General features: G+C 40.9%; 2 protein-coding genes across 14 annotated transcripts in view; both read left to right on the top strand.

Moving 5' to 3' along the window:
• BAZ2B (bromodomain adjacent to zinc finger domain 2B) overlaps positions 1 to 14,110 on the top strand; it is a 644,512-nt gene that overhangs the window by 23,997 nt on the left and 606,405 nt on the right. The gene's annotated exons all lie outside the window — the stretch shown is intronic.
• Positions 1 to 14,110, top strand: part of LOC123017043 (lymphocyte antigen 75-like) — a 64,014-nt gene that overhangs the window by 1,255 nt on the left and 48,649 nt on the right. The window contains exon 2 of the mRNA XM_044418086.1: positions 6,276 to 6,647. Within this exon, the coding sequence (XP_044274021.1) occupies positions 6,276 to 6,647 (372 nt within the window). The remainder of the gene's footprint in view (positions 1 to 6,275; positions 6,648 to 14,110) is intronic.

Below are 14,110 nucleotides of genomic sequence, written 5' to 3' on the forward strand. Positions count from 1 at the left end.
AGAGGCCGAGGGACTGGCCTGCTTCCAGTTCCCATCGAACTTAATATAAAGAAAGGAACGCAGCCCTTGGGCGGAGCAGGGGAATTCCAGAAATGGACTGGAGCTATAAGAGAAAAGCTGGGTGGTGACAGGCGAGGGCCCTGCTGATTGTTTTGTTTCCCTTCAGGGAAAAACAAGCTGCCTGCAAGCAGGCTTGACGCTTCCCCCATATCCTACAATGCCTATGTGCTTTGTAAGATACTTGCCTAACAGGCAGGGGTTCAACTCCCTCTGGTAACTATATTTCCATGGTGCAGGCAGCTGGTGCATTGCTTGATTTTTACCTGTAGTGCTGTGATAAAAGTCACTAGCAATAAGGGTTGTGGTACCCACGAAAGGTTATGCCATAATAAATGGTTAGTCTGTAAGCCATAGTATACCCACATTTTTCTGAACAGCAGGGCCCAATCCATGAAAGCAAATGTTGTGCCAAAATGTTGGTACATTGTTACCTCTTCCCTGCATTATTAGAAATTGTCCTTTCCCCCTCCATCTCCTGTGCAATTGCAGGACAGAACTAGCTTTTGAGGAAGCTGCTGTTTGGGCACACTGGGTGAAAAGGGAGGCAGGTATTTTGTTTTTCAAGTAAGGGCAAGCAGCCAACAAACATTAGGAAACGGGCATATCTGGTAAAAACAGATTATAGCCAGCAGTGTTAGGATGTGTCCACATGAGGTTTTTGACAGTGCTAGAATATTGATTAATCAGATCAGGATAAGCCACAATGCAGTCATACCATCTGATCCCTTTCTGATGTAAAGAAGTTATGTCTTGGTGGAATCATGGCAGCAGAGTGAAAGCAAAGGAGTCTTGATTAGCTTCAGGCTTTCCTGTTCCTTTCGAGTTTGGCAGCAGTCCTCCTGGTGGGAAGGGAAAGGGGACTGAATGGATTTTCCCTTGTACAAAGGGTTTGAGGATGGCTTGGTCTTGATTATTCAGTCAAAAGTTTTACAAAAGACTTGCTCCTGTTTCAGATGAAGATGATGAGTACCTGCAGTTCAAAACTTACCATCTCTGGTAAAGAAAGGTTTTGGAAAATCTTGTGCAGCCTAGCTCCTGGAGGCTGTTTTCTACTTTTGAACTAGCAGTGAAGCCCTGGATCTGTCATGAATGAAACTTGTTTGTGGACATAACCCAAGGGATTAGCTTTTTTATGTAAGAATTAGTTCTTGGATATAATAGGTAACCACTAGTGGTTGTAGAACTAAACAGCAGTTTAATGATGAAGTTAATAGGTTTAATAATGCTAAATAAAGTGTCTGCAAAATTCAAGTGTAAAAAGACTTCAGAGAAACTTGCCAAGCCAGCATTTAACTGACTCACACTTCCACAAAGGCAACAACAGAGAAAGTTGCTCAAATTTTTCATGAGTTTCTTCCACATTACAATTTAGGAACCTTTGAAAATTTCCAGGCACTCTTCCTGTAAGAGGGGAGAAATATGTAGGGCTGTAGCTAGTTTGTTTTTTAGGGGCAGCTCTCAGTAGCTCGAGCTCATTTGCATGGTTTGTTCAGACTCCTCTTGGTCTGTAACTGTAGTTTCCAGATGCTTTACAGGTTGTATTCAGAGCTCCTAGCTACATGATAGGAAAGAGGATGACTGCTTGTTTGTTTCTTTCTGGCAGGCAGTGACTAGTGCAGCCTGGTAGGACAGGTGTAACCTGGTAGGAAAGGGAGAATGATGAGAGAAAGAAACCAAGGGAGGGATATATTTATAGGTCTTGCACTTAGGTACCAAAAGAACCAAAAAGCCCAAGGCTTGAAGATACAACTCATAAATCTTACCCACAGACACGTCTGTGTTCGTTAGAATTGGTTCCCACATCTGTGTGTCCTTTCTCTGTCCTAAGATACATAATGAACAATTCTCAGGTTTAAAAAGACTCTTATCTGTGGTGAGCATTTGCCTGTGAACTAGAGTGGCATTCAGTTACAGTTGGAAAGGACATTCTGTCTAACAGCACTTTTGCTTTGTATAGTTTCTCTTTTCTCCACCAGTGGTGTGAACACTGGCAGCAGCCCTGATCCCTCTTCCGCTGGAGATATGCCCCAGGTATCTTTCCTGGGAAAGGGCTGGCGACATGGGTGTGCACAGCAGCCATAGCAGCAAGCTGTGTTACACAACATAGTGCTAGGCAGCTATGTGTATGGCTCTTATGTGTCTCCTCCAGCCTTTAAAGTGACTGGGTCATAAAAGGTGGGAAGTAGGAATAAGAGATTGGTGCAAGAACGTGGCCTTGCAGCACAGCACAGCCCTATCTCCAGTGCTGGCAGAAATTTAGGGTGCTTCCAGAGGGGTCAAAAGACTGCCACAAAAGGAGCATAGGAAACACAGGAGGGCTACAAATCTGTATACCTTGTAAATCCTAGCACAGTGAAATCCTAGTCTGGAAACACCTTTAATCTCAGGGAGTAGCCAGCCAGATGGTAACATTACTTTGGATTTATATAGCAATTTTCTGACAGTTCAATGCACTCCAGGTAGATCATCTTACTGATACTAGGAACAACCCTGTGTGAGTTGTTATCACATTATATCGACCCTATGTTGCAAAATAGTGTGCAAAGATGAGATGAACGCTTGATATTCATGGTTGAGGTAAATGACTCAGGTTTATCTGGTGAGTTCTTGGCTTTACACCTCTCAGTTTTAACTGTCACTCCAGTTCACAAATTGACAGAAAGGCTTATAAACGGGGCATGATTGAGATAACCACTTGATTTTCCACTGGCAGAATAAAGTTTGGGCATGTCAAATTGGGTTAACAGCCTTTCCTGACCTCCGTTTTCTTTATTGAGCTCTTTGTTTAGCACTTTACATGCACTTATCTAGCATATTGCATTAGAATGGTTCAAATAATGTTGATGTTACTTAGCCAGTTCTTGACTCACAGTAAATGGTAAATATTTTTGTAAAGTTAAACTTCATGGGACCGAATCCAAAGGATTTAGGATGCACTTGCTTTAGGATTTAGGATTCACTTGTAGAGTAGGACTACAAGTGAAATTCTCTCACATCATTTTCAAGGATTAACAAGGGTAAAGAAATCCTTATCTGCCAAAGGAAATCTTTCAATATTTGTTTTCATTTACATTAGTGTCTTTTAAAACATGTACTGCCAATTAGTTTCTTCATTGTAAATCTTCAGATCTTTTTAAACTTTGTAATTTTTCCATTTTTCTTCAATATTTATGGAGCAAGCCATTATACCACACACAATGTCAAGGGTAAGATTGTGATCACATTCTGTCTCAAAAAGACATTCTGTTTTGTGACATGTTTAAACCAACGCAAAACAGAAGCTGTATTTACACTGCTCAAGTAAAAAAAAGAAAAAATAAACATAGTGGAAGAACCACCAAATATAACACCCCCCGTTTTTGTTGCATTTTTAATGAAACGACTGAGCCCTAGGCCAGTAAATGCTTTCAAAACTCATGGCTTTCTGGCAAGCTGGAGTGAATGCTGACCATTCTTATACCCACCCCCCTCAGAATTATCTATGAAAAGTTATGTGGGCAGTGTGTGTGTGTGTGTGTGGGGGGAGATAGTCCATTTATTCATGTGCATGTTCAACAACCTGCTTTAGCATTGGATGATACTCAAATGGAAGTTGAATAGGGTGTTTCAGTTCAGCGCATTAAACACAGCATAATTGTTTTCTTCCAGCAAATTGCTAGAGGCATGGCTCCAGGGACTGTGCCATGAGTGGGCTGCAAAGGCACAAACATGCTTTTTTCCAGGAAAAAAATGTTACCATTCCGGCCAAATAAACATCTGAATAAAAATTTTAAGTCACTGTTAACTTGCTATTTTTGAAGGTTTTAAGAAAACTCCTAGTTTCCTTTAGCAGGACAATAAACATCATTAATTTATCACTAGAATCTTTAAAAAATACCAAAGAGTACAACACAGAAACACTCCTTTTTCACACCACAGAAGAGAGCTAATGTTCAAATAGTGGGGCTAGTCCATTTCCATAGAATGTGTTAGATAAGAAGCAAGTTGTCATCTGTGAGCAGTTTTCTCTGTGCAAGTTGGTAACATTCTAACAGATGTTAAGAGGCAGAGCACCCAGAGCAGGGCCTTCTCTGTGGTGGCGCCCCGCCTACGGAACGTGCTCCCCAGAGAGGTCCACCTGGCGCTGTCGTTATTTGTTTCTCGGTGCCAGGCCAAGGCCTTTTTATTCAAACGTTATTTTAATATGTTTTAATATTGAACTTTATTGTTGTATTTTATTAACTTGCAGCCAGAGTGGGTCGTCAGTTTATTTATGCTGTAAGTTGTCCAGGGATGCAAGTAATTGGACGGCATACCAATTTTATAAATAACAATAATAACAGTCACAGATTTGGGCATCATATTAACTTCAATTCCAAATGGGTGTTTGGGACTGAGATATATATGTTCATGATGAATGGGAGTTACCTTAGAGTCTGTAACCTATACTCTGAAATGCTTTTGTAAACATGCAGTGTTTTTATGTGTAAATTAATTTAAGCTCTAGAAAGACAGATTTATAGAACAGGGTAACTTGCCAGTTTATGCTAAATTTTAAAAATTTCCATTTAATTTTAAATTGAAGTGAGGATTTTGGGTAAGACTTTTTGAAAATATAAAAGTTCTGAAAATTATGTAAATATGTACAAATACAATAATCCTAATCATTCTAAATTTCTGAGAAAGAGTGAAAGGATGCTATTTCACAGGAAAAATAGATTTCCTATGCTTTGTCCATTTCTTTGATGGATTACATTGATCATTTTATCCTTGATCAAACTTTAGTAGCAGGTTTACCTTACATTGCTATGTAGCAGTAAAATTTACTGGTTTCAAAATCAGTGTGTTGAGATTTACATTCTGGTGAATTGGATTGTGTCTAATAAATTAAGGCTCCATCTAGGCAAGACAGAAATACTGTTCTTGGGTTATTTGTCTGCCCTGGTGAATGGTATTCCACCTCTCTCTAAAGAAACAGGTCTCACTCCCCCTAAACCAAACCTGATTCCAGGTGCTTGCTCTAACCTATAAAACCCTATATGGCTGGGATGTGCAATATTTGATGGAGTATATCTCCCATCCACAATTGACGAGTACAGTACAATTAATATCTGAGGCCTATCTTCAAGTCCAAACCCCAGGGAAGGCTCAGAGGGCACAAGGAGTGGGCCGTTTGGTGTGGCAGCCCCACTGCTGTGGAATCATCTCTCTACTTGGACCCACCTGGTGCCAACTTTGTCATCCTTTTGGCACAGAGTTGAGAGAACCCTCTCTTCCAAGACACTGAAAAATATCTGCAATGATCTAATGATTTGATCAGGGTATCAGTGTATTTTTTTCACATGTCTGCTCCATACTAAATACAGCTTTAGTTGTTAACTGTTTCATTTTTTTAAACTGTTTTTTACATTTTGTATTATGGGGAAAATAATTGTATAGGGTGCAGAGATTTTTGGGTGGAGGATTATGGTCCTGCTAGGAACTGTTATAAACCCACCTGAAAGCGTCAACTATTGGGTGAGATAGAACCGAAACAGATAAATCATCTCACTTTGGGTTCCTGCAACACGTTATCTGTGGGCTTGTCCCTGGGGACAGTCCTGCAATTTGCTAGTCCAGCCTAGGCTGTATGGCATGGGACAACTTGAATATAGTACACCAGGTCATGCAGAGTGCCCGCTCTCAGCCTGTTCTGGAGCTCACTTCAAAGTGCAGCCTTCAACTTTCAGATCCTTAATGATTTGAGACAAGGCTTTTAAAGATCCCACCTTCTGCACCTTAAAAGGTCCTAAAATCATCTTTCTTTAGAGGTCCTTCTCCATGTGTCCCTCAAGTAATATGCATCAAGTGGCCTCCGTGGAAAGGGTGTTTTTGGGGTGGCATCCCAGTTATTGAACGCTTTCTCCAGTCAGGCTCATCTGATGTTCCTTTTGATATCAGGCTTTGTTTTAGAGTTCTGAATATTTAATAGTTAACATTTGAACATTTAATATTGCTAATTTGCTGTAGTGTTTTTTTACTGAATTGTGGTTACATTTTAATGTTTGTTATTGTAAGCCAAATTTAGAATGTTTTTATGAGGTGGCATTTACAAACACTGTAAATAAATAGAAAGTGCTACAGTCTTTTAGGGAGGTGTTCTTTTAGCGGGCATTCTGTAACATGGCACCCTTATAATATTGCCTGACTGCATCTCACAAAAGAAAAATATTAAAGCATATGCCTTTCTTATGCAGATAATAATGCTTTTGCCATCCGCCATGAAAAAACCAACACGTGCATCAAAGTTAAAAACCGGGAGATAACCGCAGGAGACTGTCGAGAGACAAAAGAGACCTTATGGGCCTGGGTCTCCGAACATCGCCTTTTTAATTTGGGATCCCAAAAGTGCCTTGGACTAGATACCAAATCCCAGAATACCTTGAAAATTGTGGATTGTGACTCGGACCTTCTTACACTGTGGTGGCGATGTGTTGATGCCGCAATACTTACAGAATCTGAGAAGAAATTGACTTTAAAGAATGGAATTGTGTCTGTAAGCATTGAAGCTTCCGATATCTGGAGAAGAAGCAATTCCAGTGATTCTATTTGTAAACTTCCATACCATGGTATGTATTTTCTTTGTGTCATTTGTTTTATTGGGAGAAAGATGGGATTTCAACATGGGTTTCATTTAGTAAATGTAGGTGCTGTTCCTAGAGCAGTGAACATTACGGAGTGAGTGGCTGTCAGACAAAACTTGCAGAATCACACTGTTTGCACCTGGCTTAGTGTGGTGTCTGAAAGTGACCTACAAGGTTTTGTGGTTTGGTTTGGTTTTGGTCATTGACTTTTAAGGATGCTGAATTGACTAGTAGGTAATTGGTGGCCTGGTCTGGACATTATGAAAGCATACACTGCAATGGACTTCAGGCTCAGATACTTGACTCTTCCTCACATGTGAAGACACTGAAAGTTTCTCTGTTGGCCTTGAATAAATTGTAGTACTGGCCCAACTCAGGAAACTGTGGATAGTCTAACTGTACCCGTTTTCATGATTTGAGATCTTATTACTTTATTAAACCATGGTTTACAGGAAACAATTTCCCTAAGTTTGAACACAGTGGGAAATTGAAACTAACTCAGGTGCACCATGAAAGCATTCCATCTGTTATTCTGATGCACAGAGGAGTAGAAAGGAAGGGGAATCCATGAACTGAAGGTTCAGTGTGAATTATTCTCATGACTCAAAACAATAGCTTGTTCTAAGTTTTATAATTTAAAGTATAGTCCTAACGTATGTTTAAAAAGGAAAAGGTTCAGCAACTCTCAGCGTTCCCTAGACAACTTTACTCGCAGCATCTGGGGGATGCTGGGAGTTGTAGGGTTTTGTTTTGTTTGCTTATCTAAAAAGGGATAGGACCACACTATTAGAATAAAAGGGTTAGCACGAAATAGCCAGCATACTAGCAGGTTTAGATACCGGTTAAAACCCATGTAATTTTTTTCTCATTGGCTGGGAAACTGACTAGGCAATAATGTGTTTCAGTGCACAGAAAACCCTGCTGTACAGTTCTTACATGTTCTGTCCCCTCCCTGTTCTTAAAAAGATCAATAATTTTGCAGCAAGTTGTAGTTCTTCTCTTGCCATGTATGCTACTCATCCACCTTTAAAAGACATCTAGGCCAAGTGCTTCAAGTGCTCCTGGCAGGCAGGGCTCTCATCACCTAGACCTGGATAAAAGAATGCAGCCCCTCTCTCTGCAGGTGCTGCTTCTGCTAACTGTGGCAATCTTACACAAGTGTTCCCTATTATTAATTTCATGTCTGTACCACCCGTAGCTGAAGTTCTCTTGGTGGTTTACAACAAAGTATATAAACAATAAAATGTTATTCGGTAATTTGGAGGTAGGGGCTGAGGTTTCTTCAGTGAGGTTTCTCATTTTCATCTAACCCAAGTGAAGCATTTCCATCCTGAATCACTGCCTGTGCTTGATAATGGACTGGATAAGGGCCATGTGCCCATATTACCCTGATAATGCATCACTTGCACTGGCTCTGACCCAATATAAGGTGCTTGTTCTAACACCCAAGCCCCTAAACAGCTTTGGACCAGAATATCTGAAGGACTGCCTGCTCCCATATGTACCTACCTGGCCCCTAAAATAAGGCAAGGAGGCCCTTCTGAGGAAGCCATCCTCCAACAAGATAAGGAGGATGGCAAATGGAAGAGGGGCCTTCTAAGTTGCACCCCATCTATGGAACGTCCTTCCGGGAGCAGCTTGTCTGGTGCCATCTTTACAATCTTTCTGATGCCAGGAGAAAATGACTCTGTTGGCAAATTTGGCACCAGGCTGGCCATGGCAGGGAGGTTGTTCCAAAGATGGGGGCCACCACCAAAAAGGCTCCCCTCCCCAGTTGCCACCCTCTGAGCCTCTTGAGGGATTAGAACCCAGAGGAGTGTAGTGTCTGGGCAGTTGGGGCTGGGAGAGGTGCTCCAGCAGGGGTTGTGTCCCAAGCTGTGTAAGGCATTATAAGTTAGGACTAGCACCTTGCATTGGTACTGGCCTCATACAGGTAGCCAATGCAAGCGGGCCAGAACTGGTCTTCTGTGTTTGGGCCTCCAAGTCCCGGTTATTAAGCTGGTTGCCACATTCTGCACCGGCTGCAGCTTCTGAAACATCTTCAAGGACAGCCCCATGTAGAGTGTGTTGTAGTAAACTAATTTAGAGATTACCAGAGCATAGATTACAGAAGTCAGGCTATCCCTGTCCAGGTAGAGGCACAGATGGGCTGCCAGCCAGAGCTGGTAGAAAGCATTCCAGGCCACCAATGTCTCCTGAGCTTCAAGTGACAAAGATGGATTAATGAGTACCTCCAAACTACAATCAAGGAGCATTCCCAAGTACCTAGGTGCCATTCTGTGTCACACCACAGGCTGTATAAGGAATTAACAAAATACGTTGAGATACAAGTGCAATTTCATAAAACGTGAGAAATACTTGGCACACTGGTCATATACTGTCAGCTAACCATCTGTTGCGCGACTGAGGCAAAATACTTCAGGAATGCTTTTCAGTTGAATCTAAAGCTTGCCTCCTGTGGATGAAAAGGCTCCTCCTTCCTTCCAGAGATGGCTTCTGATCTGGCAGAATATCTCTGCTAGTGGGATGGAGAGGAGGCAATATTAGCCAACGTCCCCTCCAGCTGAAGTCCTCCGTCCCCCTTGAAAATCTGCTCTGGAGGATTGGTGGACCTTCTGGAATAGTTAGAGAAATGGTACGGAGGTCTGCAAGGGGATGGAGAATCTGCTTTCCATTCCTTTCCATGGAGAGAGTTGCGAGTGTCCTGAGCAGAACTCAGCTCAGGTGATGTCACCACTAGTTAAAGGAATCAGTCCTCTTGAACCATACCATCTTAATTTCATTCCGGCTCCATTTGCTAGCAAAACCTGCTCACAAGTTCTGGGCAAACTCTCAGTCCTCTTCATCGCTCTCCTCTTTTCCTTCTGCGTCAGGCTCCCTGCCTCCCGTCTGCCAGGCTGCCTAGTGAAGCTCCCTGCCCCATCCCCTTGCACACCCAGCTGTCTACCTCCCAAGTTGCCTCTGTTACTGCATACTCTGAACAGTGGCCAAGATCCACATTGGCTAGAAAGGTGCCTGGCATGGCTCTTCAGAAAGGCGGCCACGTCCAAACGCCTGACTTGAAGGCTTATTCCTCAGAGCCAGTAACTGTGGCAAGGGTGTCCCTGGAGATTTCTTGTACTGTGGTGGGAGCAACACAGTAGCGGCAGATTCTGCTGACAGGACTGGTGGGGAGATGAGCGGACAATTTGCTGCTTTGCCATCTTAATTCACAGGAAAGGTGGTCCTGCAACTCACTGTCTAATTCTGCAGTAGTTGGGTGCAGCCCTGCGTGCTTTGTATAATTGTAGGCATCACCCAACTGGAACTAGTAATCAAGGGGTTCTGTGTGGGGTGTTGGACTAGGATAAGCTAGGTTCAGCCATTCAGGCATGAAATGGGTTAGGTTCCCAGATAATGAGCCACTGGATTGCTTTAGCACCCTGGACATCTTCGGGTAGGACTGACTAAAAATGTAATAAAGGATTTGTTAATCCAGTGAATAAGTCAGATCCAGAGTAAATGATGACTTTATCATGACCAAGACAAATCCTGTTGATTTGTTATATGGTACTAAAGCATGCATAACCTAATTTGGATCCAACCCAATGTTAGTTTTTCAAAGCACATGCATTAAATCTGTTAATTTGCATTGTTACAACTTCAAAACATCAGTGTTTAAGAATAGTTGATTCACTCGATTGAACTCATCTTTTTTGACAAGTTGAATTTCCATTTCACATGTTAGCTTGTATTAGGTTTACCGATGAGGAGCTTGTAATCTGAGGAAATGTGGCTTGCACAAGGTCATGTGTGGCTGATCTAGAATTTCAAGTTAAGTGTCCCAGATCCGACTACAACTCTCCGTGCTCTGCTCCACATTTTAAAGAATTGCTCCTGGTAATAGGACTCAGTGGTAGTTCTTTTAATTAGAAGTTAATTACTGCTATAGTCCTGTACTCACTTACCTTAGAATAAGCCCACTGAACTCAAGAAAGTTACTTCAGTATTGTAAGATGTAGATTGCAAAACAGGAGGATAGGTCCTCGGGAATGACAGATGCTGCATGGAAGAAATAAACAAGCATGTCCCATTTTTAAATTACTACCATAATATATATCCTTTTGTTGTTATAGGCCATGCTTTATTTCTAGCAATACATGTCCTAGAAGAAAGGAACCAGGTAAATCTTGCCATGTAAAGCTAGAACAACTGGAAATGAGAATACTATAATGATTAAAGTTTCTGACCCCTTCCCCAGACTTCTGCATTTAGCACCCTTGAAGTATGCAGGTGTTATGGAGTCTTGCCAATTCCATTTTACCTAGGCATTCTCTATGACCGGCCTCACATAAAGTGCCTGTAGTTATACTACATCTTACAAGACATACTCTTTATGAATTTGTGGTTCTCACTGGGGAAAAACATTGAGCATGTCTGAACAAATAAATCAAGGCTGCCTGTGTCTTTCTCTCTTGTTGCTGCTGTGCAACTTGGTTGATGAAGTCCATGTTGCAAAGCATATTTAGTTTTCTGTTCTTCTGTAACTATAACTTAATACAAAAATGTGCTTTTCTGGCTGTTGTTTTCCTATTCTTTTCTTTTTTTGCGGGGGGGGGGAAGGGTTGTATTGTGTCTGTTAGCTAATAAGCCCATGAACAGGAATGTGCTTTTAAAAACTCAGTACAGTGTCTTAATTTAATGTAGAAATTCTTAATTTATAAATTAACAACTGTAATAGAATCCCAAAAGACGTGTTCATGGACTTGTGCCATGCAATAGGACGCATTCCCTGTACTACCCCAGAGTATTTGTATGTAGGCAAAATTGTTTGAGCCCCACTGTGGGAATCTGATGGGACTGTCAGGTTTATCATATAGACCTATTTTAATTACACACCTACAGTAAGTAAAGTTGTTGTTTCTTTTAAGTATGAACTAGGATAATAATGTTGAGTTACTATTCACTTACACATACAATTTCTGCAAAGCTCAATGGAAGGATATGCAGACTTGCTTTGCTTGACAAAGGAAAAAAACAGTCAAATTGACTGAAGCAGATGAAACTGTTAATTTTGTATTCCTGTTGAACTGGACTGAAACAACTGGAGAAGTTGATGTTCTTGAGAAACTTTTCACCAGCTAGACTGACATCCCTCTTTAAACTTAAATGCTTTGTGATCAGTTCCCATCTGTACCAGCAAGACAGCTTTTCAGTTTCAGTTTTAAATGGATATGTTGCCTGAATTACATTTTAATGCTTTGCTTTTTAAATTTGTTGTTGTTGTTGCAGAGAAGGAACATATAAGCCAAATAAAAAATACATATAAAAATATATTTTCACCAACCGAAGAACTTGCCTGGTTCATCCAGGATGTAAAGATTTTTGGCAAGCAGCTGGATTTTATATTTTCAAATCAACAATTGGTTTGATCAGCAACCGTCAGAGGATTCTTTCACTGAGTTGACACAGGCACTCTGAAACCTGAGGCTATCACATCACTTGGCAGAGCTGAATTTGAATGATTGCAAACCCTCCCTCTTCACATAATTTTATGACTCTGGCTGTATAGGTATCCTGACAACATTCAGAGAGCCTTTTATATCCCACACCCCCTACTAATCCGATTTTTATAACATCTTGTAACTTCTTTTTATAACATAGTACCACCTGATTGATGGTGGAGGCTCAAAAGCCTGAAAATTTTTGTGATCTATGAGTTAGCCTACTAAAAGTATTTCAGCATACAGTTTTTGAATACATGATATCCATGTGTGAATGGCATACAAACAGCCTCCTTGCATTAGAACTCTTTTCCCAGTTATGTCTTGATGTTTCCACTACAAAACCTGTAATGCAATCAACAATATGGTAGCACTTGTTTCAAAAGAATACATTATTTAGCATTACAACTGTGTTGAAAGCTAAACAACTGCTGTAGGGAGGAAGATCAGATAAACAGTGTAGTCCTGGAATTACTGCCCTTAAAAATATTAAGATAATGTGCTTTGAGAGTGATTAATGTTTTCAAACCTAAAATCAGTTTCCTTTTCCTTGAAAGCAAGAAGAATTTGTTTACCAAGATTTCCATAGCTTAGTGTTCCACCAGTGTTCCCAGAGACTTCTGTTTTGGTTCCAACTTCTCCTTTGCTGTTCTTCTTCTTATAGTTTATCATTTATATTAAAATTCCTTATTGGCAGTTGGGATTGCTTCGAAGCAAAGAGAACTTCTAGCTATTTCCATGTTTGTTTCCTATAAATTCCATGGGGCTGCATGTGGGGCCCTGAGACATTCCTAGGAAATGAAGATCATGGCGAGCTGATAGTTTCCTCCAGTGTGCCCATTTTGTGGTGGTGCCCAGAATAGCTTTTCAAATTGCTAAATGCGCCCGAATAGGTTGCCTAACTCACTCTAGCTTGGATGCGTCCTCTCAGGAAGGCCTGCTTCCAGGCTTGTGGCAATTTCTCCATAATGCTTCCCACCTAGATACCTGAAGGGACATATCATAGCAGAGGTCGAGCACTGCAATACCAGATGAGGACTAAGGCATATCAGTTTCAGGTCCAGTAATTTCTGCTGCTACTATGAGTAATTATGCCTTTGCAGAAGCATTATATTCATTGGCAGCTCTGTTAGATCATACCAGTTAAAACCTGAAAATATGTTTTGCCAGGAACATGATTGGGTGGACTCAAAGCGACTGGCATTGATAAGGGAGATCAGTCAAGCTGAAGAAAATTGTTAGTCTCTTTTTCAAGTCCATAAACAACTTGTTCTAATCCAGTTTAATAGGAATGCAAAACTGTCTGGCATGCCAGTTTTACTTGTTTTGTGAAGTATAGAAAGGCTCTCCTTGAATGGATTTTTGCAGAAAATATATGTGGAATTTTATGACAACTCAGCACGGCTTATTCCAGTTTGAGGACCATTCAAGAATTCTGTATGGTGTAATCTTTAGCTTGATCAAATCTTACTTCTTAATACATTAATTCAGTTAAAATGTTTAGAAGCCACCTTTAAGGATAAATGAACTCACAAGGCAGCTTTCAAGGTATCCACCAGAGACAATAACATTTCTATGATATAAACCAGCAAGAATGATAAAAACAAAACTATTCAGCCCACGAAATACAGAAATCCAGTAAATCATTGGGATTGTAATAATCAGCATTCCAACAAACTCCATCTCAGAAAAACCTATGTTGAACCCCACTGGGGGCATTTTGAACCCCACCTAGCAATAGATTCAGCACTATGCCATTTATCGTAAAACCCTATTCTTAGTCCCTTGGTTTTGGAATATACATTTGTGCTTCTCACAGAATACAGAGGAAACAACACAAAAACCATTCTGTCCAATTGATCCATTGATCAATCTCTTGCAATCCAGCTATGTCTGCATAACACAGAAGGACAAAAGGTGAGGTCTTTCCCACCATGTCATGTTGTTCTACAGTTATACAAACCC

Source organism: Varanus komodoensis, unplaced genomic scaffold (genome assembly GCF_004798865.1).
Source record: "Varanus komodoensis strain SLA01 unplaced genomic scaffold, ASM479886v1 scaffold9, whole genome shotgun sequence".
Classification (NCBI taxonomy): domain Eukaryota; kingdom Metazoa; phylum Chordata; class Lepidosauria; order Squamata; family Varanidae; genus Varanus; species Varanus komodoensis.